Raw genomic sequence first — 27,465 nt, 5'->3', positions numbered from 1 at the left:
AGTGCATGCACGATAATGAAAATAATTGTTCCATTTGACGCTGGACTGCCAAGCATGCCTTGATGTGCATTTTTTTAAATAGTTAATAATGATTATGTGATATATTATATAATCCCACCTGGTAGCAGCGGCGTGGCTGTCGTGTGTGTTGATCGTTATTACACAATTAAGACGAGACGGGGTTTTGACATAACTGTGGCCACTACACCGGTGCCGCCATTTTGGAGTCCTACGCCACATCCAAATGCTGGCCTGAGCGGGAAAACTTGGAACTCATTGCACGCCGTGAGGCAGCCCTTGCATTTTTCAAAATTTTGTTTTTATCTTCGTTCCAACTTAGCTTCGTGCTGTTTTTGTAATTGGTTTCTATCGTTTATAGTTGAGTTACAATAATAATGATAATAATGCATCGGATTTATATAGCGCTTTTCTATACTGGCAAAATGTTATAAGTTTTAAGTTTACTCCTCCCCCTTTGGCTCATTTGTTTTGATTTAATGATGTTTCGTTATTTATCGTTTGTAATAATTAAAAATAAATGTTGAATTGCAAAAAAAAAGGTATTTCATTGTTAAATAAATTCACATTTATAACCACACATACTGGCACAAAAGTACCTAAAATTGGTACCGTTGAGTACTGGTTTCGATTCCCATGTATCGGCAATCGGAACCGAACTGGTTTAAATGTGAAAGGTCTCCATTCCTGCTCTGGAATTCCAACCATCGCATGCGTGTGCGAGCCGCGGGACGGAGGCTTGTGACGCGTGTTGTTTGTTGATTTTGCTTCATGTGCTTTGAGTGTCTGAAGCGTCTCGTTTTAAACTCCTGGTTTTCCACGACACTATGGCAACATGTGTCAAGATCCGGTCCTCGAGTTGCCTGAGTCCTGCATGTTTTCGAGGTTTCTCTACTCCAACACACCTGATTCAATGATCAGGAATCCAGGATGATTATCAGGCTCCTCCTGCAGAGAATGCTGACGAGCTAAAATACGAACGAGCTTTGTTGAGCGTGGGAAACCACTAAAACACGCAGGACTCAGGCCCTCGAGGACCGGAGTTTGACACCACTGCCAAAGACTTGGCGGCAGTTTGCAGGTAAAATGATGAGTCGAGTTGCGTCTGTTTGGAGCGAAGTGATTTAGCCACGGGCTGTTACACGGTCGGCGCCCGCGTGCTGTCAACGTAAGTGACTGCGCAGCTTTGTCGTGTTCTTGCAGCATTTTCATCCCGAGAGATCTTTCCCATTTCAAGGAAGGCATTCCCCTTCGCATCGTGACTGCTGCTGTTGCCGGTTTTGCTGCTGTTGCGGACGCTCACTGGCCAGGAGTTGAATCCATTCAGAGTATTTGTTGAACGCAAGATATACGTCACCACGCTTCATTAATATTCGTGAGTCTCGCGAGGGGGGGTCAAACTCGACGGGCCAGTCATGCCGAACGGATTTAAACGGTCTACTGCGCTAAATCTACGAATTCTGTCCGAGAATGATATCGCCGGTGCCAAATTGACCGCTATAGACGTCGAAGAACGTGCTAATGTTCAATTAAGGACATGGCTCGAGTGTAGATGGCTGAAAAAGACGATGCCAAGAGCCGACCTGATCCAGAGGTAACGTTTTTTTCTTCTTCTTTTTCCCCCTCAAAACATCGTCCTATGCAACTGTCACGCTATCCTTCCTTTAACATCATACGCTTCAACATCTGTCCTTTCTGCTTGTCCGCGTCTGCCAGCTGTCGGGGGTCAATTAGTATTTCTTTTTTTTGTGTGTGTAGCGATCGCAATTCTACTCGGAAATGCTTGGGCACAACCAGCAAAACTCGCGATACCTCAATTCTTTCAATTATTAAATCCTTGCTGCTCATAAAGCAAAAAAAAAAAAAATCAGGCAGTAAGCAAGACGGGTTTGAACAACTGTGGCAAAGCCATTTTAGCATTTTTCCTCGTCATTCATTCTTATGGTCTGGCAGTCGGGGTCGGGCCAAACGGCAAAGAAATAAAAAGAAAGAAAACCGCTTGGCTCTTCTTCGGGGCGGCGGTGGCCGGTGGTAAAAGGTTAGGATTGTCAAAGGAGCACGCGTGGCCTCCAACAAAACGTTGACTCCATATGAAGGTGAAAGGCTCGCTTTGCTGGCGTTCAACGGCTCTTTTGGACGTCCGGAAGTTGATCCCCATTCACATTTATCCCTCTCAGTTTTGCTTCGGGAAACGAATAAAGAATATATCCTTCCTATGTGGACGGTCTGGAGTCGTTTCTGCAAGTTCCATTACAGCCGTTTACTCGGCATGTTTTTTCCCCAACAAAACAAGCACTTACTTGCATTGCTCGTCAATGAGCCGGCTTCATTTTTGACCTCCTTCCGGTTCAAGCTGCTGAAGTCACGTGACCTTGCGGTCTAAAAATAGCATTCGTGCCCCCGTTGAAATTGCATTGTGACGCACTGATGGATTGATGTTTCATATCCGCCCCTCATTTGCAAACATCTGCTCGTACTTTACTTTGTTTTCTGGCAGACCAAACAATAAAAAAATCACTTCATGACAAAGTGTTTTTGCGTAAATAAGACGTAGCTGTCAGTTTCAAAAAGTTAAAGGAGTAGAAAATGACTCCCTTTTGTTCTAATCTGGGTCACATTAATCGTGATGTCGTTTTCATGCCATCTCAAGTTTTAGCCAAATGGTGTGCGCCATTTTGGTTTTGTTGTTTCAAGATGCAATTAATCAGCAATCAATTATACACACTTTTTTTTTTTTTTTTTTTTTTAGATGACAACTACATCAGTTCAGAGGTAAACAATTTACTCGGTTTGTTTGTTTGTTCATGCAACACAAGGATGTGACCAACATGTTATGGTCTCTAAAAAGTCACGTCATCGACAACGTTGGCCTTCATTCGTAGTCCTTCATGAAAATGGACGGATTGTGTTTGATCGACAAAATCATTTGAAAACATCAGCTTGTACTTTGGGAAACAATGAGCGACATTTCTCATTTTTTTCTGACATGTTATGGACAAAACTAGAACTGAATCATAATCAATTCATAGAAAAAAAATAATAGTTTCAAGTTCTAGTCCACCGGATTTCTTATGGCCTGTCCGGGACGTTTCTGGGTGGAGACTCCACATTTTCCTTCTAGCCAATCTGCGGTGGCATATGCAAATTTGGCTGTGCGAAGCCCCACTCCTGATTGGTGGACTGCTTTCACGCTCGTTCCTGGTTGGCTGCGGTCCTCAGCTTCCTCGAGCGTCAGTTTTGAATGTTGTCTTTACAAACAACGGAAAAACATCACAGTACCTTTCGATCTATTATAAAAAAAAAAAAAAGAAGTTTTTTTACTGACATGTAATTGAACCCGAAGTCCAGAAATTTCGCCCTTCTCAATAATCAGCACCCACAAGTGCTCTGTTTAACAAACAAAAAAAATTGGTATGTACATCATCATTCCCTCTTGTGTGATATTGTTTCATCCTTGTTTATTTGGTATTATTGTTTCATAATGAAACTAAATAGTTTTGCAATACATTTTATATCAAAATACATTTGTATTCAATTAATGAATGGAATAATCTATTCAAAAGATATTTGATAGTGACAGCGCTAATGTTTGACATAATTTGAGTGCATACATTTCTGGACCGTAAGCCGCTACTTTTTTCACTTGCATTCGACCCTGCGGCTAATACAAAGGTGCGGCTTATCCATCAGATCACAAGGGGGCGCACTATAAAGGAAGCGCATGAGCGTCAGGCAGAGCAAACCAAACCAAGTGAGTCCAAATACAGTCGGAGAGACAGAACGAGAGCGAGACAATTTGCGCCCTCATTATGGAAAAGAAAGTAGCGGGACGGAACCCGGTGCGGTAACGTTCAAACACCTGCGGCTTCGGAAATGGCTGAATTTCTGCCTTACAATCCCTGAATGAAAATCCATTTGTTGTCTCTACATTTCCAAGCCTTTCTGTGTTTCCTCTTTCAGCCGACAACAATCATCGGTTGAATCTCTTCTACCTGGCGAATGATGTCATACAGAACTGCAAACGAAAGAACGCTGTCGTGTTCCGCTCCGCCTTTGCTGACGTTCTCCCGAATGCTGCCCTTCTCATCAAGTGAGCCAACAACTTCTTCTTCATTTCGTCCTCCAAATCTCTCTCCTGATGAGTGAAATTTAAATGCGTTGTTGGTGTGTGTGTGTGTGTGTGTGTCAGAGACGCCAAGGTGCGTAAATCTGTGGAAAGGATCTTGTCCATCTGGGAGGAACGCAGCGTGTACCCTGAGGAGCTCCTCACCCAGCTGAAAAGCAACCTGAACAAGAAGGAGAAGGATCGCGAGAAGCCGAAAGAAAAAGGCAAGGTGAAGGAAAAGGAAAAAGGAAAAGAGACGCCACCTGTGACTGGTAAGCGCGCAGCACGAACGCGTTTGGTTGGGCGGGCCCCACATGCACTTCCTAAAACGGCCACACGAGCTTCAGCAGACAGCGCAACTGCTTCTTGAATGTCAACATGTTGATGCTAATTATCGTATCGAGTGTTCATAGCGGGATGTGTATCGGATTGTGATGTTTGGATATCGTTACCTTCCCAGTTTTGTATGTCGAGACTTGATAAACCTTATTATTTATTTATTGTTTTGGCTGTATGTGGTTTTATACTTCTTACTAGGGGTGTCAAAATGAGTGCGTTAATTTAAAGTTCCTTTAACGCCATTAATTTTTGGAGAGGCATGATTAATGACCGCCCCTTACTTGAAAAGTCTGTACTGGGAGGAATTCCTGTTGCAACGCAGCAGACACGTCCACGTCAAAATTTCGCAGTAATAAATTAAATAATAATGCATATATTTGTGGAGACTGGGGTCAAGTTGTATTTTGCAATTTTAATATTGTGCAGAGTTTCACAAGTTACTTCATGTTGAAGATCAGAGAGCTCTTAATATGAAAAGAAAAATGCACCGTCACCGTCTTACAAACGCAATTATGCCATCTAGTGGTCGAAAAATGACCAACACAAATCAATATCACTTATTTTTTTACAGTACAATCCATCTTTTTAATTTTAACTCAATTCTATGAGTTATGAAATTACTGTATGAATGATTAAAAGATGCACCCATATTTCTTAGTTTAACACTTTTTTCCCCCCACTTTTATGTTAACTTAGACAATTTAGAACAGATAAAAAATTTGAGTTAACTATAGAGGTCATGCAATTAATTAAGAATAAAAATTGTAATCGCCTGTCACCCCGAGTTATTACAGTATTTTGAAACAAGCGATAGGGTCTGGTTTATTGCCTTTGATTGAGATTTTTTTATCCGTGCTCAATTTTTCCTAACAGAGGGCTGAATCCACTAAAGGCTTGTTAAAAAGAGCAAACGCATAGCATTTCATTCATTCACAAAGCACACGCAGATTGTAACATTTATTGCCAACTGCACTGTTAAGCATAGGGCCGATTTTTAATATACATTTCTGAATGCTTAGCTCCAGCCAAGACCAAAGCTGCAATCAAGTCCAAGATCGTTGAAGAGTTTGCAGTAAGTCTTGTGCAAAGCTTGATGCCTTGTTTCCAGTGCTCAGACATCGTCAAATTGTTTGGTTCTCCGTCTGTGCCTTTTTAGTCCAGCTCGCTTATCGAGCAGCTGTCGGGACACAAACAGGCCGTTGGTGAAGAGGAGTTCAGGGAGAAGCAGCTCGCTGCGCTCAGGCTGGACATTTGCAGCACAGACGCTCTCAAGCGGCTGAAAGGTTCAAATTCTTCCAACAACATTCGTTCCATTCTCATATGGTCTCCAAATGGAGTCTTACGCCTTTTTTTCTTTTCTTCTTCTCGTGTTCCAACCCTAAACGGATTTCAGATAAGGCGGGAGGGAACAAGTTAGCCAAGGACTTTGAGGACGGCAGTCAGAAGCTGCAGGAGTTTGTGGGCTTCTTGGAGGAGGAGTTAAAGACGGGCCCGCCCCTGCTGGAAGCTTTGGAGAACGCTGACATCTTCTACGACACGCAGTACAAGGAGGTCAAGATTGTGGCTAATGTGAGTGTTCCTTCTGTTATGAGGCTCGACCCAGCTGCCGGTGCAAAGGTTCTCTTGAAATTGATATCTTGGGATTCCTCGGCCAAATCAATCGGTTCGAATGTGCTTTTGATAGGAATGCAGAGCCAGGAGAGAGGTCACGGTGACGCAACAGCCTAGCTCAAGTCACCTGCCAACTTAACTAATTTGCTCCTGAAAATGTATAAATATGTTCTATTTTAAATATTGCCATGGTATTGCCAAAGACGTATTTAGATGTTTTTTTAAACTTTTTTATTTATTTATGCTAGAGCAGCCTCTGACCTAAAGCGAATGCTTGAAGAAATGGTAGTTATTACAAAATCGTCCAGCAGCTGGCAGCAGAGTATAAGAGATCAACCAGGGCCATGTTGCAAAAAAGGCTCTTTCCCCCACTGTTTTAAACTGATTTGTGAATAATGATGAAACTTAGCTATATTCTAATAAGTGCTGTCAAAGTTAAAGCGTTAACTAATTAATTAATCACAAAAAATATCGCATTAAATCGTGTATTGCCTCAGATTAATCACACTTTTTTGACCACAGATGATCCTTTAGCTGACATGCGGAAACAGATAGAAATATATACTTTTTTTTCTTGATGAAAGAAGAGACTCTAATCTTTCTTTTGGTAGGTTCAATGTTTTGATAGCAATAGAACTCAATATTCTGTGGGCCTTGCAAAATCAGTCAAAATCCAGTAAACTGGCCGGGAGCGAAGGGGGTTGCTTCAGTTAAAATGGCTGCTAGTGAATGAGTGCCACCGAGGCCTAACCTAACAGTTTTGTGTGCACCTGCGCAGGCATACAGTTCTTTTGCGAACCGTGTGGCCAGTCTCAAAAGGAAACTGGACTCCCTCAAGTCGACTCTACCCGGGCCCGAAGACTCGCCCATCCCCTCACCCTCCGAAGACGCGCCCTCCCCCACCGGCTCCGACTCCCCCTTCCTAGGGATGGGTGCCGCCCGAGCGCAGGTGGACCCAGAGCTGGACGGCAAGGCCATGGATGAAGGGGACCTGCCGAGCGACAGCAGAGAGGACATGGACGCGTCTGACGAAGAGGAGCGCTCGTCTTCAACGGCTGGTCAGCCCGCACGTTGCGTCGTCATTTTGCCAGCTGACTTGTCGTGCGTCACTGAAAACACATTTTCTCCGCGATGTGCATAAGCAGGTGACAAGACGGACGAGATGTCGCCTTCTGTTGTCAAGCTGGACGCAGACCCCAAAACTCCGAGCACACCTACCAAAGCGTCAAAGGCAGCCGCCGCTGCCACGGTAACCCCGGCCACGCCCACTTCGGCCTCTCAAACGCCGAGCACTCCTCTGGGAGTCAATATGGCTAAGGTGGACCTGGGAAAGATCAGCTCCATCCTCAGTTCACTTACAGCCGCCATGAAGAACACAGGTGTGTGTGTGTGTGTGTGTGTGTGTGTGTGTGTGTGTGTGTGTGTGTGTGTGTGTGTGTGTGTGTGTGTGTAAGCGTGTGTGTGTGTGTGTGTGTATAAGTGTGTGTGTAAGCGTGTGTGTTTGTGTGTGTGTGTGTGTGTAAGCGCGTGTGTGTAAGCGCGTGTGTGTGTGTGTGTAAGCGCGTGTGTGTGTGTGTGTGTGTGTGTGTGTAAGCGCGCGTGTGTGTGTGTAAGCGCGCGTGTGTGTGTGTAAGCGCGCGTGTGTGTAAGCGCGCGTGTGTGTGTAAGCGCGCGTGTGTGTGTGTGTGTGTAAGCGCGCGTGTGTGTGTGTGTGTAAGCGCGCGTGTGTGTGTGTGTGTGTGTAAGCGCGCGTGTGTGTGTGTGTGTGTGTAAGCGCGCGTGTGTGTGTGTGTGTGTGTGTGTAAGCGCGCGTGTGTGTGTGTGTGTGTGTAAGCGTGAATGGTTTGTTTGTTTGTGTAAATGTCCTGTAATTGGCTGGCACCGAGCAAGTGCTAAAGAAAGTGGATGGCGAAATGATTATTTTGATGCGTTTCACGGACGATTACCATTTAATTGTCCTCTCTTGTGCGTGCAAGCAGGAACCCCCTCATCCCGCCCAGCTGCAGGAGCAGCACCCAGCAGCACCCCGTCGGCCCAGGCCGCAGCCTCCAAAGCCACCCCGGCGAGCCCGGCGCTTGCCAGCATTTTGTCACGTGTTGACATCACACCCGTTGGCATACTGAACGCTCTGTCCAAGAAAAACACACCAGGTATCCAAATGTATTTGGACTCTGTCACAAAGTTAGAAATGACTTCTTTTTTTTTAATCACTTTCCTGGTCTTCTTACAGGTTTGTCCTCGCTCCTGCACACTGTGACAAACTCCGCTCAGCCCGCCCGAGCTTGCCCAGAAACGGCAGCATCAAAGACCCCGAAAGCCAAATCCACAGTGGGAAACAGTCTGAAGCGAGACACGCCTAGCAGGAACAGAGTCTGGGAAAAGAACCGTCAGCTGTCCCCGCCTCCCCGCCTTGCCGCTGCCGTCTCTCCTCCCAGTCTCGAATCTAAAATCAACAGTTTCTTGCAGGGTAATCCCGGTTTCAGCCTGGCCTTGGGTGACGCCAGTCCCGACGGCGTGGACGGGACCCCGGTGCGAGACGAGGGCGCCGGCACCCCCACTCAAGACGAGATCATGGACGCGCCCGGGAGCGCGCCCGAGTCTTTGGGGTCCTCTGGCAGCAACAACCTTTCACCCACGGCATATCGCAGCGAACCCTGGGACGCTGTGATCACGCCGTCGGGAAGTAACAATGACGGCGATTTTGCCTCCTCGCGCTACGGAGGTACGAAAAGAAGCGACGAAGCTAAGAGGAAGCAGGCGGCGTCCGCGCCCGGCAGCGAGCTCGCCAAGGCTAAGAAAGACGCACAACACAGTCAGGGTGTGACGGCAGACGGAAACGCCAGAGCGAAAGCGGAGCGTCGACTCTCGGCTGGCTCCCGAAAAGCAAGCGCGGGATCGGAGGAAGGTCCAAGTGGCAAAAGAGAGGACAAGCTGAAAGGTGTCCAGTCGCCAGGTAGGGACGCTAAGGACAACGGGGGCTACCACCGCATTGAGACCCTCGTTTCCCCCTGTAGCGAGGGCGCGCCCATCCAGACCGTGGGCTATTCCAACCAGCCCCCCGCAGGAGAGAGAATCAAGACGGTGGAGAGCATCCGCGTGATTGGCCGAGACTCTCGGCGAGGGGGAGGGGCCGGCGCTCGGTCGGGGGCGTCGATGTGGTACGAAGAGGAAGAGTACATGGAAGCTCATTCGGCCGCCCCCCCTCCCCTTAGCGTTGGCCAGGGGGGCAGTGGGGATCTGCCTCTCGCCATGCCGCCCCCGCACCATCTCCTCACTCACCCCACTCCCCCTCCCCCGCTCCCTCACCCGCTCCCTCCTCCCCCCCCACCCCAAGTTCCGTTCCAAATGCTTTACCATGCCGAGAGTCTGCAGACTCCTCCCCCTTCCCACCTTTTGCACCCGCCCCTTCCTTCACCCCATTTCTTTGGCGCACCCCCGACTATGCCTCGACCTCCCCCGCCTCCCATGTCTCCCACACTATCTCCCTCTTTGCCCCCCGCCGTCATGGTAGGTGGCCTTTTATTACCCGTGGACCGCATGCAAGGCAGACGCGACGGTCCGGAGCGAGGAGGCCCCAGGGTCAACCGCTCCTCGCCTCGTCCACTCCTCTCATTGTTAGGCGAGCCTCCCAAACTGCCTCGTCCGGGCACAGTCAAGGAGCCTTTTGCCGCCCGCCACACGCCCCCTATCCACCGCCCGGGCGCACCCGGCCCGCCTCCGCCTCTCCTGGGCCGAGTGAAGGAGCCCCCAAAGCTGCACCCTCCGCCCACGTCCCCCTCGACGCCACCGTCCCCCGCGGTGGACGGCGTGCCCGCTCGAGCTCTCGCTCAATCCGCCGCGGCCCCCGGGCAGAACCCGCCAGCTAGTCCTAGCGGTCAACCCCGCAGCCACCCCCCCAGTCCCGTGCCCCTCCTGGCGCTGCCTACTCAAAGGCCAGCCTTGCTGTCGAGCCCCAACTTGCACAGACCTGCGCAGCGAGGCCAGCACTCGGGCGGCGGGAGGTTCCGCGGCAACAAGCGTCCTGGCCCTCCCTTCGCCGGTGGCCCCTTCCACGGGCAGAAGAGACCCTTCCAGCCGCGCTACTGAAGCGGCCCACTTGTGTGACGTGCTTGCTGAGGGAGCGAGCGAGCGGCGCTAGCCTAACGCCACCGCAGTGTGTGTTTGCCTTGCTGGTATGAGCCTAGATATATTTACCTACTTTGAATCATAACACTTGTGTGTACGTAGTCCATTAAATCTTCAAAGAATGGTTAGTCCACCGTGTTGTACAAGCTTATCTCCAGACACAGTTTGGGAGATCAAACTAGCATAGAGGCTACACATCTTATTTTAATTCCTTACTGTGTTCGTATATTTCATGGAAGCTCTCATTTACTACGCAGGAAAACAAAAAAAGTGAACCGATTCCAAGTCGCCAAACGCGACTTGTTCCAAAGTTGCGTTTTCCTGAACGGATGAATGTGTGTACTGCCGCACAACGGTGTTTGAAGTCACTTTCACAATTTCCTGATGTAAATAACGCTTGTCTCCTCGCACTACGAATTTTCTCTTCCCGCCTGTCCCTCCCGACTTGCTTGTAAATATAAACGTGTGACTGACTGACTGACTTTTTTTTTTTTTCTCTCTCTCCAAATCTTGTAAATGATGCTCACTGCTGCAACTTGCCGTTACTGTGATGGAGGCCTTGGAAACGCACATTTAACGCCGGATGTCGGTTTTATTTGTTCATTTTTGTTTCGTTTTTAATCCAGCACATGGCTAAGAGGAAATAATGATGTATTTTAATTAGGGATGGGCAAACGAATACTTTTTTTTTTTTTGGTCTGAAGAACGGTATGATGGGAGAGATTTACACCTCCCATTAAAATGATATTTAATACTTCCCTCCACAAGCGAGTAAATGTACAAACATGCTCATCCCTAATTCAAATTTCAAACGTACAGTGGTACCTTGAGATACGAGTTTGGCAAATTGTGAACAATTCATCAAAAACATGGCTTCCAGATGTTTAAGGCCACTCCCAGTTTAAAAAACATAAGGTGTAATTAAAACAATAATTGCACTTTATGTTTTTTAAACTATACATAACTCATGGGAGCTCGTCTATCTTAACGCTAACATACATAAAAACACTACATGCTCGCAGTTGGCATCGATTTTGGAATACTTTAAGCAACGAATATTCCAAATAAATGGTGGCATAAGACATTTAGACAGATCGTGTAACGATATTTAAAGGCCTACTTTGTATGAAAAGTGACTATTGGAGCATTGAGTCCCTCCGTGGTAGTAGGTTGCCTCCGGTGGCCAAGGCGGGCACATCACAAGGAGCAGCCAAATTCATTGGATTGCAAAATTGAAGGTCGTCGTGCACAAACGGTTCAATTCTTGACTTTGTTTAATTAGGACTTGCGTGTTTTACAGTATTAGTATGCTTCCCCCCCCCCCCCCCCCTACTAAAAACGCAAAGAAAAAGCTGGAACGGAGGAATGGCATTTGCATTCATTTCAGTGGGAACTCTGAATCTGGATCCAAGTGTTTTGAGTATTGAGCATGGTCACGGGACAAATTCGGCTCGCATCTCAAGGCACCAGTGTACTTGTTAGCCAGAGCGCGCTTCACGTTGGCATGCTGGATGGAAAGCGTTCACGGGGTGTCTGCGAGTACTTTGAGGAGCTCTTGCATGTCCTGACTTGAATAAAATCCAGTTTCAAATCAAAGTGGGGCGGGAGGGATTATTTTATTCACTCTTGAATAAATAGCGCTTTGTAGTTAATGTGCGCTTCTTTTTCTTGTCTAGCTGCCACTTATGGCCTCAAATTCAAGATGTGGCCACATCATGGTGAAACCCGTTTGCATCGACCGGGATTGTTCTGACCACTGTTATTTGAATATTGGAGTTGTAATCTTGTCAAATCGCCCTCGTCTCGTCACTGTCTTAAATGTCTTCTGCTTCCGAGAGCCCGTGCGCTCGCCGTCTTGTCGGCAAAAAAAACAACAGCCGTCCTTCTCCCTCAGCAGGATTCGAGGCTGCCTCGCACCTCGCTGTCGTCCACATTGAGCATACTGTCAAATTGTGACATGTGCATAACTGGTGTCGCTGCTGTCAAAGTCTCACCTTATTTACATCCAACACAATTTGTGTCGGCACATTTCTCATCTAACAACCTGCCGCATTTCCTCAAATAATGGCCGTCCATCATATAGTTGCCAGGAACATTATTCACCGGATAAATAAATGCCTCCAATTAGACACCTTACCCATTTGAACTCTGTTGCTAACCAAAACGGCAGCACTGTAAATGACATAGTCTTGGGACTGGATTGAAATGTGTAAACGATTTTGACTGTTTTATCTGTGGAGATGGAAATGATTGCTGTTCGATGTTTTCCCTCTGCGGCGTACGGTTTTTATTTCTCCATAATTGTCCTTTTAATTGTTTTGTTTTACTTGCATAGTAGCAGAAGGCCGCCCTGCCGCCGACTTCATTCGAGTAAATAAACTCCCCCAGCCACTATATGAGGAAATGCGATGTATCGCGCTCAAGTTCACATGCAAGTGGATGCACGTTGTCTCTTCAACTTCTTGCACATTGTTGAACATGCTTATTTTCCACTTTCTGTCATTTATTTGCTTCGAGCTCTTAGCTTAGTTGTTTGTCACAAACTATAACAAACTCTCTCCTTGCTACATGGGCTAAGAAATTTGAGAAAAAAAGTGGATAGTTAGGAAAAGTTTCATCAAAGATGCTGTATCACCGGTGTGGGAGTGTCCAATCCTTTCTAGTGACACCACAGTGCACACGCTTTTGTAAATGCATCATTCTGATTCATTTTTAAAATGCATTTTTTCCCACATACATGCTCTATTCCACGCATCACTTGGTTATTTCCGGCACCTTTTGCTGTAGTCAGGTTTTGTATGCATTTACTAACTTTTAAAAGTTCAGCACTACACACGGGAAAAATAACATTGTTTAGCCATCCATAATTTTATTCATACCGTTTCATGGGAAGATAACAAACAAAACTTTTTTTCCTTGCATGTGAGTTGAAATGACACACAATACTACTTTCACCATGTTCAGTAATGTTTTTTTGTGAACAGAGTGCAAAATCTACCTGATTGATTCCAAGTAGATTTTCATTGTTTTTATTTCATAAAAGCTTCTTGATACACGTCAAACGTCTTATCCACTATATCGGACATTTTGTTGTTTAATTTTCACGCTTGGGCAGACAGTGTGATGCAGCTAAGCTCATAACATTGTGCCACAGTGAAATCATGTTATTTTTGGGTGTGACGTCACTAACCTGTAAAATCACTGGAAACAGCTTTAGCGCCATCGTATGTTCAAAGTCGGGTACAACACATACCATTGTCCTAATATAATTTCCCCCAGCCTGGGGACAATTGCTTTAAAATTGTTGTTGAACACTATTATTAACTACTACCCGCTTGGATTATTTTATTGTCATCGGTGTCTCAATAAACGCTGCTGAGCACACACGATTTTAATTTCCCCAGGTACGCCTAAAATTCATTTGCGCTTCCCATCCCTATTGAGCTGCATTTTAAATGCATGTTATGAGTCCTGACGATTAGTACATTATAATTACTCCGCATAACTGCAAAACAGGTGTATGATGACTAGGCTTTTATTTGTATTTCATGTATTCATTCACGTCTTACTACAAACCAAAACGGGGCTTTTGTGCGAACATTTATTTTCCAGCTCCATTTTCAGTCTGCCGTCGCAACGGCGCTTGTTTACACGCTCACGTGCAGAGACAATGCGGAGTGAGCGCGCGCATTCGCTCGTGAACGCGCACGTCGTGACGTCACAGCGCGTCTTGTTCCGGGATCATGGCCGCGCGCTGCGAGTTTAGTGAAAAGTGGCTTTGGCTGTAGATGGAGAACATGAGGTGAACGCTCGCCCACTCGTGTGCTTTTGAGATGGCGGCGACGCAACTGTTTCGGCCGCTGGTCCGACAGGCGAGCGCCCGAGCTTACAGGAAGTATAGCAAGGTGCGCAAGTGTTTTGATGTCCCCGCTTTTAGCTAAGAGGCTAACGTTAGCATGCAGGTCGGGCTGTGATGTCATGTAGTTGTGGGCGGCGGCACTTTCCTCACTCAGACAAGTTTACCACGTTTTAAACTAGTTTCCAAATTAACACAGTCACACGACTGTTATTTAAATGGCGTTTTAGCATTATTTGACAGCTTGCAGATACGTGGGATTAAAAAGTAATTTTGTAAGATAAACGTGCACATTCGCAGAATCGTGATATTGATATTTGATCAACTTGGTTGTTAAAAAGCACCAAGGTTTTTTAGGAGCAGCGGGGGAAAAAGAATGCCAAAATGACGTCATTGTGTTGCTTTTTCTGAATCAGTACCCTTCAGTTAAATCGTGCATTTTTTTTCTTTTTAACTCAAGTGCTAGAATGTTGATTCTCCACATTGCGTTTTAAAACTAATTTAGACTAATTTGCGATTTGGTGCCCTTCTTGACAGGTCTATCCTAAATCAGTCATTAAAAGGCCAGGAATATTTAATTTACAGTACAGCGAAGAGATTGCTGGATCACTACACTTCAATTTAATAGTCACTCTTTGTTTCAAACATATTTCACTTTTGTGAATCGTTTCATTACAATTTATTAGGTACATGTTTTATTTGGGGAAATGTATCGGCAGGAAAAAAATTGGTGCTCAATGCAAGACATGTCTTGTTTTTTTGTCTGTTGTCGATTGTAGTGCAAAATATAAAGCAGAATATACACAATTTTCGTAGACAGATCTAAAACAATTGGACGGGGGGGGGGGTTATTTCTGTTGTAATATGACAATTATTCGTAGTGAACTACTATAAATCAGTTATCAAGTCCAGGAATGTCAAAAAGAATCCTAGATAACTTCGTCCCATTTAATAAGCACATTTGCCTTTTTTTTTCTTTCTTTTTTTTTTTTTGATAAAAGTATTACTCGGCAAAGTCCACGAAAGGAAATGTCACACAGTTGCATTGTTTTACTGCATGCTATTGTTTTTGTTACTGGTTATGTGGTCTTCTGTTATGCTAGTGCGGAATACAGGTTAGCGATTGGCAATTAGAAGTTTGGACAGATGTAAAGTACAATTTAACTGTTTGATTGTTGAAAGGATTTCTTAATGTCGCCCTCCTCCTCATATGAACATTTCTGTTTTCAGGCGTGTCCGTCATTGCCAGAGCGAGTGCAAGTCTTTGAGTCTCTCAGAGAGCAAAAGAGGAAAGTTGAGGTTTGTGAAAAGCGCATCAGTGTCCACGTCGGTGATGACCAGTTTGTCAAGGGGACCGCCGGGGTCACAACGCCTCTTGCTGTCGCGCAGAGTATTCGGTACACGCTCAACAAGAATTTTGAGGGATTTTTTTTAATATAATTTATTTATTTATTTATTTATTTTTATTTTTTTTATGCACTTTGTTAATCTAATTTTCCCTTGCAGTGAGAAAGGAGCCTTGGTGAGCAAGGTCAACGGGGAGCTGTGGGATCTTGGGCGACCCCTAGAGGCTGACTGTCAACTGCAACTTCTTGGCTTTGACTCACTTGAGGGAAGACAGGTAAAACGGTTTTAGTTCTTTGCTAGTTTGTCTTTCACTAACTTTCTGTTATGCAATCCAAAGTAATTCGCTACATGCAATATGGAAGAATATGACGATTCATTGCAATCAAGCACTTAATATCAGAGTTTGTAAAAGCTATAGCGATACATGATTTATTCCCATTTTCCACGGTCATCTCTACTGCCTGACCTGTTGTGAATGTGTTGATTAACAGTAGCTGAAAGTAATCAATAGTAAGCGATAGTTCAAGTTGTTGGTTCACTTACGCACTGTTGGTGCTTTTGTGGTACTCATGTCAACATTTTTCCCCGAGTAATACTTTTTCCCCTCGCCCTGTTCTTCCTGAGCATCTTGTTATTCCCATTGCTGACAACAGATGGCGCTGCTGTACACAAAAACTTTGAACTCCAACCTTTTACACTGTTAGAGCTACTTAGAAATGTACAGCTGAGACGTTGACTTTGATTCAGAATGTTGTAAATGTGAATTATTCCACTCTACTATGCTTAGTTTGTACGTTTTTGTCTTAGGCAGCCTGGCAAACGGGAGCATGTGTACTCGGTGGAGTGCTGCAGAAGGATTTTGGTGCCGGGGTGTATCGCGAAGGAGCATCGGAGCTCGGCCTTTACTGTGATCACGCGTTGGATAACAGGTGAGACACTGGCTCACAATTTGCGAAGTACAAACACAAAAAGAAAGCTTACAAATGGAATAGAATACAAACTGCAATGTCACAAGTAAAACTCAAATGTCTTGTTTAAATAATGCATTTAAAAAAAAGTATTCTTTCTATGAAGCAGTTATCACCTCTAAAACAGTTGGAGTCATGCTGCTTTATTAAACGAGTCACTTCACTTCCAGATAACTTACAGTGGCTATTCTTCATGTTTTTCTGTTAAAAAAAAAAAGTATTGCCAAAAGCACACCATGAGTTAATCCTTTCAATCTCACAAAACTGACGGCGTTGCCATTTATTTGGGGTCAATCAGAGGCACTTAAACGGCTGACTCCCATTTACCATCACAAGTTTGAATGTGGTTGTTTGTTCTGAACACAGCCACATCCTCATTTGTAAGCGGGTGTGCACACTTATGCAACAACATGAGTTGTTTAGTTTTATAGCCCCTCTCAAAAATATATTTTTTAAAATTGTGTTCTACCAGTTATAGGCTCTATTTTAAGTTTTCAATTATTTATGAAGATCTTGTTTTTTTTACATATCACAAAAACCTTTTCATTAGAACAGGGGTGTGTAGACTTGTTATAACCACTCTATACTGAGGTCTTGCATGATTGATAGCAATTCAAATTGAGTTTTTGATTGACTTTGAAGGTGTATATTCACTGCATCGTCCGCCCTTATTTTCAGTTTGCAGAGTTTACATTGATATGAGCTTGTTGTCTGAAACATTTGCTGAAGTCAAGTCAGCTGTGACAGGCTAAGTTTGTTTTACTCAAGATAGCTTCTTCTTTCACCATAACAAATCCCCCGCCTCGTTGACTATCTCTCTCCCTGAGAGAAAGTGTTATCTTTAACATCACGCATGCGGGGGCCCCCTGACCTACTTTTCTTTTCACATCTTGAAATAGGATCCCCCTCTTTGACATTCCTCGCGCCTCTGTCAAATATCTGTTTGTCTTTTGACGTCGCACCTGCGCGCTTCCCTCGCCGACAGCGCTGCCTTGTCTCTGGGTGACGTGGAAAAAAGATGCAAAGCGGCCGCTGCCCTCAAGCTGCCTCTGACCCGGCTACAACTCGACGCGCAAGAGATGAGTGAGCTCTTCCAGGTTGGTATGCCGCTTCCATATGTCATCAATCCGGAATCCTCTGAAGACGGATGAGCACTTCCCTCAAATGGGCGGCTCCGTCTTTTTTTTAAGCTCCCTCTCTGAGTGAGGGAGGGTTGAGGAGAAGCAGCAGTAAAACAGGCCAAAATCCGAATGGCAGGGCAAGAGGCAATTTGCATGCGAGTAAAACGAAGTCGAGATTTCAACATTTCCGGAGTAGCGGAGAATGCGGAGATTTCAACCCAATATCTCTGGACTGTGATGTGCCAACCACAAGGGTGCGATGCTGCCCTGCTTTTAATGATAAACAACTATCACTTGTTTGATTGATTGATTTAAGGATGTTGGCAGGAGTCAACGCGTCTTGACATTGGACTTGTGTGTAATTGGAAAGCGAGAGTTTCTGTCTTGCTTGATTCCCTTTTTTGCCCTAATTAAGCCCTTTTCACACTGCACTCGCTCAGTGTGAAGGAGTCGCACGGCAATGCGAAATTACCCGTTTCCAGCGTGCCCATATTTGGAGTTGCTGGCGTAGCAGCCTACCAGGAAGTAAAAACAGATTTTTTTTGCTGGTTAAACCACACTTCAACAAGATGGACTGTTCATTGTTGGGGGGAAAAAAAAAAAGCCCTGACATGAGCAGCAGAGGGAAACTAATGGCGTGGCGGGAACTTGGATAGCTTAATCATGCCGTTACTTGTAAATAAGTCCACCAAAAGAACATGAATTCACTGCGGCAGATCCTCTCAAACATTTTCCAATTTCAGCTCCATTCCGTTGTCCCCGCCCCTCATCACATGCACAATGAATGGGTTTGACGACGGCGCGCTGCACCCTGCTAAATGCAGTGTGAAAAGGGTCTTTAACCTGTGACATTTGTTGAGCCTTGTTTGTATTTATTTCAGGACGACATGCTGAGATTGCGGCTTGTACGGGAGCAGATGAACGGCCCCACTGCTACCGTATACAGGCAAGTGTGTGTATACACACACACACACACACACGCAAACTTGTCCCATGAACACACTGGAATGACTCTTCCAATCATGTTGTGTGACACAGGTGTGGCGACAGCATTGGCCTGTGCGATGGGCCCCTCCTCCCACACACTGGCCTCCTCAGGGTGTTCAAGATGCTCCAGGTGTGTGTGTGTGTTTGTTCTCTTTTCATCAGTGATAAATGTTCATTTATCATTCCCCCGAATTGTGGGCATGCTGGAGCCTATCCCAGCTGTCATTGGGCGAGAGGTGGGACACACCCTGAACTGGTCGCCAACCAGTCGCAGGGCCTCACAACTACGATCAAAATATTTGAAGAATCTTGTTCAAATAAGACCTGTGTGACATTTTCAATGCTAGCTAACATTTCACATTGCTAACGCTACATTTCAACTGAAAATCAAACCCTGCCCATGAGAATAAATAAGAGTAAAACAGTTGATGTGGCACACTAATCAAGTACGGTGTTAATCCTTGCAAAAGTGTTTCTTTTGGCCCGGTGGGCTTCATGCGGCTGTGTGAACGGAATGTTCCCTCCTCGTGGTTATTGATCCATGAGGGAGCCGCTCTTCCATTCTGGCTCGTCACCGGGCTGACTGCCATTCCATGGCGGCAGCAGGATGTTGTTTTGTCAGAGGCCAGTTTCCTGTCATTGGCTCTTACAAACACACACACACTGTGGCATCCATCAGAAATTCTGGCTCGCCTTTCCTCATTTGGCCGAACCACGCTGTTCCGCTCCCTTTCGCCGCCGCTTTACTCTGCGTTTACATTGGCGTGCGTGATTTGCTCCATCTGCACGTCTGCTTTCTCACCCCCCCCCAGCTGTCATCCGTGACCTTGGCCGATCAGAGCGAGTGCCCGGGTTTGATGCGTCTCTTCGGCGTGGCCTTTCCCGGAGAGAAGGATAAGGACGAGTGGGAGCGGGAGCAGGAGGAGGCGCGCAGGCGGGACCACAGACGCATCGGCACGGTAATATCGCTGGAGAGGATGTCGGAAGAAACGCCATCTTATTGATCCATCAGTCCATTTTCTGTTGGCGCTTGTCCTCATTTGGGTCGCGGGTCGGCCAGGGCCAGCTAACTTTGGGCTCGAGGCGGCCGACGCCCTCAAGTGGTCATTCCCAATGAAGCACACATTAAAAGACAAAAGTGTGACATGACATGTTTCAAGATGCGAGTCGTCATTCAGATGATTTAATCTAAACTTGAGACACGACGTGGGCTGTGAACTCAACTGACTTTAACAATAGCGAAGCTTTGGCAAGTTGTGAGCAAATCTTCAAAAGTGAAGCATCAAGCCACTCCCAGTTGAACTTTACTGTCAAAACTAAATATGGAAGAATATATCTTGTGGAATTAAAAGGACCTCATTGCTTTGCCTTAAGAAAGTCTACTTAGCTTAATGCTAAAAATAATTAAATCAATAATGAAACTCACCATTGACATGTAAATATTTGCATCCGTTGTCGCGGTTTCAGAAGCAAGGGTTCGTGAAGTTTACTGCCAAGCTAAATATAAAACAACACAATGACGCCTCGTATTTACAACAAGCGCAGCTTAGCCTTTTTAATGCTAATGCATCTAAATATTGTGCTGCCAACTGAGAACAAATGCGGTAGCATGTTGACTGATGTTCTAACGCCCAATTCACGCTGACTGCGGAACGGACGCGGTGCGCTTTCCGTACGGCTGTCGTAAGGAATAGAAAGCATTCGAGTATGCGTGTCAATTCACATCAGCTGCGGTGCGGATTAGATGAAGCGCTGCGGAAGGTTTCCGCAAGCGTTCTATTTGTTTCCGGACGCCGCATTCGGATTTTCATGAAGCTGAAGAAATGACACGAGCCGGACAGGAAGTCCAGCGTCGGCATCAAGGTCGATCCGGTATATTTCAAAATAAAACAAACTCATTTTTGGGGGGAGGGAAGCTAGCTAACTACATAGCATGACATGAGTCGGACATTTAAGACAAAAAAAGGAGCTCAGAATAAATTCACCATGACAAAATAAAACGCTATTTAAACACAAAACATACTAACCCATGGTAGAAGTCCCAGAAATAATGTCCAAAAGCATATCGATGTGACAACAGGCATGCAAGGCTATTGTTTACCGATAGAACTCTTTTTACACAGTTGTTATCGCGTGTACTCAACTCTCCAGCGTGAACTCCCGTGACCTTGTGGTCTGACAGATTTCCGGACACGGACAGATCACGCAACGCACGCGGTCTGAATTGCAGTCCGTGCGGATGCCATACGGAAAACGCGCCGCGTCCGTTCCGCAGTCCGTGCGAATTGGGCGCAACCGTACTCTTTCATGTATCCTTGCGCTTTGCATAGAGTGAGCTGTAATCGAAGCCCTGAGGCGTTATCGTGACTCTCACTTGAATTCTTGCTGGGCAGGGCACGCCCCGCTGCGATATGATTGGCTGCTGCTTAATGACATTTCCATTTCTTCCAATGGGAATAGAGGATTTGAAATGATCGTATGTTACGCATCGGAATACTTAGAAAAGGGAAAAGAAAACGTTTATTGTGAGTATTGCGACATGTTTCCTCAGGCCCAGGAGTTGTTCTTCTTCAATGATGTCAGTCCTGGAAGCTGCTTCTTCCTCCCTAAAGGAGCTCACGTGTACAACGCCCTCACCGACTTCATCAGGGTGAGTTCTATGTCCAAATTTTGCTAGCGCCCCCTGCTGTTGTATTCCACTGGTGCAAGCATCACAAACAAGGTTATTTTCCATCAGCAGTTAGCATAATGTGCTCGTTAGTCTCCATTTATTTTATTTTTTTATTTTTTTATTTTTTTAATTATTATTATTTATTTTTTTTTTATATATTTTTTTAGTTAGTCTCCATTTATGACACACGCGTACGCATCCTTCCTCGGCAGAGCGAGTACCGACGGCGAGGCTTCGCCGAGGTCATCACGCCGACTCTGTACAGCACCGCATTGTGGGAACGCTCGGGCCACTGGGAACACTACAGCGACAACATGTTCACCGTCACCTCGGAGGGCTCTCGGACCTACGCGCTCAAGCCCATGAATTGCCCCGCCCACTGGTACGCACGCACACATTCTTCACTCTTCATCTTCAGAGCGTCTGGACATTTGCCGTCTTGCATTCAGCTTGATGTTCGAGCAGCGTGTGCGCTCGTGGCGAGAGCTTCCACTGCGCTGGGCAGACTTCGGGGCGCTGCATCGTAACGAGCTCTCCGGCGCTCTCGGGGGCCTCACCCGGGTCCGCAGGTTCTGCCAGGACGATGCTCACATCTTCTGCACGCCTGAACAGGTAGCAGCATCCAATTGATGTGTTTTTTTAAATTCTATTAAATTATGTAATTAACTCATTTGCTCCCAAAAACGTACAAATACGATCTATTAGAAATGTTTTAAGTGTCCCAAAGACGCATTTATACGTTTTTATGCTAGAGCATACAAAAGGCTTTGATGCAGCCTCTCAAATGCAGGTTGAAGAAATGGTAGTTATTACTCAGACGGCCAGCAGGTGACAGTAGAGCAAACGAGATCAACCAGGGCCATGTTGCAATAAGCTCATTTACCCACAGTTCTAAATAGATTTGTGAATAATAATGGAACTTGGCTATATTCTAATGCTAATTGCTGCAAAACAGAAACAGATAGAAATATACTTTTGTTCCTGATGAAAGAAGTGACTCTAATCTTTCTTTTGGTAGGTTCCATGTTTTTATAGCACTAATAATGGAACACTATTCTGTGGGCGTTGCAAAATCAGTCCAAATTCTGTAAAACAGCCTGGAGCAAAGGGAATTGCTTCAGTGAAAATGGCTGCGAGTGAATGTTTGATGCATGCCCAAAAAGCTCTGTAATTGCCCATAGATGCAACAAGATGGCGGCACAGCATGTTTTTTAATAATTAAAAAAAAATAAAAAAATTATTTAGACAAGGCAATGGTCTGACTAAATGAAGTCACTTGTCCGAAATAGTGCAACTAAAAAATAATTGCGCGATAATCTGTTTATCATCAAGTTTGACCATTTATGGAAATGTCCATCTCCAATATGATGATAACATTTGCTGGTCTCGGTCGGCCCAGTACACAAAAGCTTTTCTATTCCGACACGACCCGTAAATGTGACACAGGTGGGATCATATTACAGCGATTAGACGGGCCACACTAATAATGGCCGAGACATTCCAGCTTGATGAATGCGGCGCTTTGTCCTGCTCCAACCTCGCACCTTCAACATGTGCTGCACGCTGTGTGTAATCCTGCTCCCCCACAACGTTCCCATGGCGGTGCGAGTCCAACTAAAACCCTCATGTTGGTCTCCTGTCGGGCCGCAGCGATCTCATGACCGGCCGCATCCTCTCAAATTCCTTTTCGATATCTGCAGCCAGTGGGCGTCACACCCGTGTGGAATTTAACCCTCCAAATGTGCGTTTGTGTCTAATTGACGTTAACATGCCACCCGGTTGCCTTCTTAAGTTTTTTTTGTTTTGTTTGTTTTTTCATCCCTCGCAGCTGGAAGATGAGATTGTGGCTTGTTTGGACTTTGTGAGGAGCGTTTATCAAGTGTTTGGGTTTTCCTTCCACTGCCTCCTGTCCACACGTCCCACCCCCTGCCTCGGGGAGCCCGAGCAGTGGGACCACGCCGAGCAGGTATGCGCACACTCAAAAGGAACTAATTGTTGTAAAGCAGCCGCCTTATCAAGCTACCGTGCAGATGTTTATCTCAAAGCAGCACTTAAAGCACGTTCAATTGAGTGCAATTAAATGCGCGCACACCCCGACGCGGCGTCCCGAGGATCAAACTGGGACTCACTTAACGGTCTCCGCCGCTGATTTTGTTTGTGTGTGCAGCAGTTGGAGCGCAGCCTGCAGCAGTTTGGCGAGGGTTGGGAGTTGAACCCGGGGGACGGCGCCTTCTATGGGCCAAAGGTGAGGGAGGCCGTCCTTCAAAGTATGGATCATGTTGGCACTCTCAGTAGAAAACATGTCATGTGCCTGAATAGGTTTGTGTGGTATCCTCACATCTGCTGTTTAGACGAAGCGCTTAGCGGTTAGCTTGGCGCTACAAGCTACAAGTACACGGTTGGTGCCGTTAGGGACATTGAAAATACATTTTCCAGGTCCTGGAAAGCAAAACTGTGACATTTTCTACAGAGTTTTGGAAAAATTAGTGAAATATTGTCTTGTTAATATTTCAGATGTGTAAAACGGAAATAAAATGGTCTAACTTCTTGTGATCCAAATTGAGACAGAAGTCACTTTACATCAATAATGCGACAGTTCGTGACGGTAGCGTAACACCTCTCTGCTCAACATCAATTCTGAAATATTATATTTGCGATTAAAATGTAGTTTTCAAGTAGAAGTTTAAACTTTTCTACTAAAAGTTCTGAAAACTGAAATTGTGGCATAAAGTGATGAACTCGTACGAGTTGTTGGAAAAAGGAACTCGTATTCTCCAGTTAATGTTTGGAGATTTGCACGTGTTGAGGAGGGAAAAAATCCAAGTGTGACATGAATACTTTGATTCAGGAAATTAGATTTTATTTCTACCTATTTAGAACTTTTTCCCTCTATTTCTTTTGTTCTGTAATGGAGAGAGGTCACGTGTCAATGTTATTATGAATAACTGCTTTTGTAATGATAATTTGACAAAGTATCATGTTGTTTAATTTAGAGGCACCGACTACAATGCCTCACATGAGCACCTATTTTATTTATTTTTACTTTATGCACCACAATTATCAGCGGTCAGACTGAAATGTGTTCATTTTTCGTTTTTGGAAATTAAGTGAAAGATTTTGGAAAATTAATTGACAAGTCATAGAAAACTTGCTATAAAGTCTACAAACCCTGTACGAAGTCATGCGATTTTAAAACTCAGGTGTACAGATTCAAAAAGAGTTGAGGCAGGTCAAGTTGGGGTGCGCTTAAACAAACACGCGCGCTTCATAAAAACAAACATTCCTCCCGCCGCCTCCAGTTGGGGCGCGTTAGCAGCGATTAGCGACATCCGCTCAGTCTCGTGGCAGCTCATTTTATGAGCAAAAATGCAATTTGTCCTGCACCTGTGAGGCTGAGGTCTCATGCCACACCCCCTTTTCCCAACCCAAACGTCACGTTGCAGATTGACATTCAGATCAAAGATGCGATTGGCCGACAGCACCAGTGCGCCACCATCCAGTTGGACTTTCAACTGCCAATCAGATTTGACCTTCAGTATGTGGGGTAAGTGCTCCTTTCTAGAACGTGGATGTCTCTGGGGAGAGATTTGTCTCAAAAAGATTCACACAAATAAGTTTGTGATTTTTCACTCGTGTTTTTCAGATCCACAAACATGTTTGCGATTTTCACGTCTTTTTATTTTTATTTTGTGTGTGCATTTTCCATAACTTTTGCCCCGCGAGTTGTCGAAAGTGCGTTTGTGGATCGTTGCGCACGCATTTATTTTTTAGACAAACATCACGCTGTTTGGAGATATTCGCTCACACAAGAAATTCAGGTGTGTCTAAGGCCCGTGCCTCCGCCGTCCACAAGGAGGCAGTGTTACTGCCTCCATTGAACGGGAACGAGCCGTCTGTTTCTCGTTTAAAGTTGGACATTGAAAAATCGACCTGACCTTCCATTACGTATTTATTTTGCACAAGTCGGGAAACAAAATGCGACCTTAGTTTGTTTCCCTTGCGCTTGTTTTGCTTTCACTCGAAAGACACTCTTCTTCTGCTGGAAAATTTTCTTCTTCTACTACTTGTTAAAAAACTCGTGACAAATCCCGCCACAAGTCACAGTTCTATACAGATCAGTGGTCCGCAGCTGCTTTCGTGGCGTAGAAGTAGAACATGTAAGAGCAGGAGAAGAGTGTCTTTCATTTTCTGTATCCGAAATGTTGGTGAAGTAACAGTTGGTGTTTTTCTCAGGCGAGATGGCCTGTCGCATCATCGGCCGGTGATGATCCACCGCGCCGTGCTGGGTTCACTGGAGAGGATGATTGCCATCTTGGCTGAAAACTTTGGAGGCAAATGGTGAGAAGAAGACGGGAAGTGGGGTTGTGTTCTGATGGGCCAAATTGTCACCATTTGTTCTCGGCCTTCCAAAAGGCCACTTTGGTTGTCTCCGGCGCAGATCTTGGTCATCCCGGTCGGCAGCAGTTGCGAGTCAGCCGCCAAGCAGGTCAGCATCAAGTTGATTTTCTCTCTCGGGGTGTCAAAATGATTGTGTTAATTCTGAGTTCATTTAAAGTTCCTTTTTAAAGCCACTCTTTTTTTCTTTTCTTTTTTAACACACGATTACTTGAAAATTCTATATTGGCGGGGGATTCCAGTCGTAACGAAGCAGACATGTCCACGTCAAAATTTAGCAGAAATAAATGTCATAATAATGCATATAATTGTGGAGACTGGGGTCAAGTTGTTTTACAATTTTAAAAATGTGCAGAATTTCACAACTTCATGTTGAAGATTAGAGAGTTCTTAATATGATAAAGAAAAACGTACTGAGCTGTTACCAGTGTCTCACAAATGCAATTATGCCATCTAGTGGCAAAAAAATGACCTCAACTCAATATCACACTCGTTTTTTATCTTTTTTATTTTACCTCAATTTTATGACTTATTATGAAATTACTATCTGACTAAAAGATGCAGCCACATTTCTATTAGTTTAACATTTTTTACAAGAGTATAAAAACATTTAGAATAGATGTAAAATTTGCAATTAAAGCTGCAATATGGAACTTTTTCCCCCAAAGTAACCTTACAATAAGCTTTTTATTTGACCATTTATGACTGAAATGCCTTCTAATGAGTAGATTAACACCTTAGCTGTTCACAATCGGTAGTCCTGCAAGCCTCTGGCCAATAATTATCAGACTGGATTCAGGTTAGATTTTCCCGCGCCCTGTCTGTGGACATGATGTAATGTGCGTGGTATGTGAAGAACGGTATGTACAGTTTAATTTTTCGTCAGCAGGTGGCAGTAGCATTTCCAAATGGATTATTCTACTTTCAGTAGCTTTAACTATTGAAGTCATGCGATTAATTACAATTAAAAAAAATAAAATAATCGCCTGATACCCGTAGTTCTCTCAAGTCCAATGTTTGTGTTGTATAAAGTTGGTTCAGCAGTTTCGTGAAGCCGGCTTCATGGCGGATTTGAATGAAGACGCCGGCGCCACCATAAGTAAAAAGATCCGCTCTGCTCAGCTGGCACAATACAACTACACGTTTGGTAAAGATGGCGTGACCCCGTTGACACCTTCGTTACAAGCCACGCTGTTTTGTGACGACGCACGTTTTGCTCCCAGTGGTTGGCGATCGGGAGCGTGAGAGCGGCACCGTGAGCGTTCGGAGTCGAGGCGGCCAGCAGCTGGGCGCGAGGCCCGTCCGGGACGTTCTGACGAGCCTTTCGCAACTGCGAGACTCCAGGAGTAACCAGGACCACTTTTAAAGGGGACGCAATTTGTGACATTCGTCCATCTTGTGAACTGCACAATCACGGAAGCCTCTTAAAAAATAATAATAATAATAATAATAATCTCCACTCGACTTCATTCTCACCCGCGTCATCTCCATGAAGCAACCTGCTTCTTCCTTGATTGTTCATTCTGTCGTGTTATGGCTTCCTAAAATTGCAATATACTTCTGTCCTGTGCAGCCTGTCCTGTGCAAGTCGTGTTCAGCAGGCTTAAATGCACCTGTTGTAAATTCGGACCAATTGTATTGGATAGGGCCGCCCCTTTTAAAACGGCCTTGAGGTGGAAAAGGCTACAATTCTTCATCCTTGAGATAGTTGGACAAAATCATGGCCTAGAAATGTAATTAGGCGTTATGGGAACTATTTGTGAATTGTAAAAAAAATTAAACATCTGTGAACTATTTGTGGGGGAAAAAATCATGTATGAGTCTCAGGACAAATGTGTAATGCAACTCATGATAATTTAGTGTGCTGCCCTTCAGATGGGAAAAGTGCAGCTTCAATTTCCAATAAAACTTCATCCACTTGG

At 45.1% G+C, this 27,465-nt stretch overlaps 2 protein-coding genes across 3 annotated transcripts in view; both read left to right on the top strand.

Annotated features, from left to right (window-relative positions):
• The window catches only part of rprd2b (regulation of nuclear pre-mRNA domain containing 2b), a 20,585-nt gene extending 5,155 nt beyond the window's left edge, over positions 1–15,430 (top strand). Inside the window, exons 2-11 of one of the 2 annotated variants that reach the window (XM_086077354.1) lie at positions 3,979–4,108; positions 4,208–4,395; positions 5,482–5,534; positions 5,619–5,745; positions 5,856–6,031; positions 6,852–7,131; positions 7,219–7,452; positions 8,053–8,223; positions 8,304–10,245; positions 15,285–15,430. In XM_086077354.1, the coding sequence (XP_085933480.1) occupies positions 3,979–4,108; positions 4,208–4,395; positions 5,482–5,534; positions 5,619–5,745; positions 5,856–6,031; positions 6,852–7,131; positions 7,219–7,452; positions 8,053–8,223; positions 8,304–10,159 (3,215 nt within the window). In that variant the 3' untranslated portion in view covers positions 10,160–10,245; positions 15,285–15,430. Of the gene's footprint in view, positions 1–3,978; positions 4,109–4,207; positions 4,396–5,481; positions 5,535–5,618; positions 5,746–5,855; positions 6,032–6,851; positions 7,132–7,215; positions 7,453–8,052; positions 8,224–8,303; positions 10,246–15,284 lie in introns of both variants that reach the window. The other variant, XM_086077353.1, reaches the window with a different exon arrangement.
• On the top strand, positions 11,150–27,465 carry tars2 (threonyl-tRNA synthetase 2, mitochondrial). The gene is made up of 18 exons (XM_086077357.1): positions 11,150–14,103; positions 15,285–15,451; positions 15,561–15,675; positions 16,209–16,330; positions 17,355–17,466; positions 18,372–18,436; positions 18,529–18,607; positions 19,290–19,436; positions 21,029–21,127; positions 21,361–21,530; positions 21,598–21,760; positions 22,977–23,114; positions 23,316–23,393; positions 24,592–24,692; positions 25,382–25,486; positions 25,562–25,634; positions 26,576–26,690; positions 26,767–27,465. Exons 1-18 carry the CDS (start codon positions 14,032–14,034, stop codon positions 26,907–26,909), a joined length of 2,064 nt encoding a protein of 687 aa, XP_085933483.1. The 5' UTR covers positions 11,150–14,031; the 3' UTR covers positions 26,910–27,465.

Source organism: Leptonotus elevatus, chromosome 6 (genome assembly GCF_054856555.1).
Source record: "Leptonotus elevatus isolate MCC_2025b chromosome 6, RoL_Lele_1.0, whole genome shotgun sequence".
Lineage (NCBI taxonomy): Eukaryota > Metazoa > Chordata > Actinopteri > Syngnathiformes > Syngnathidae > Leptonotus > Leptonotus elevatus.
This window is presented reverse-complemented; position numbering and strand designations above follow the sequence as displayed.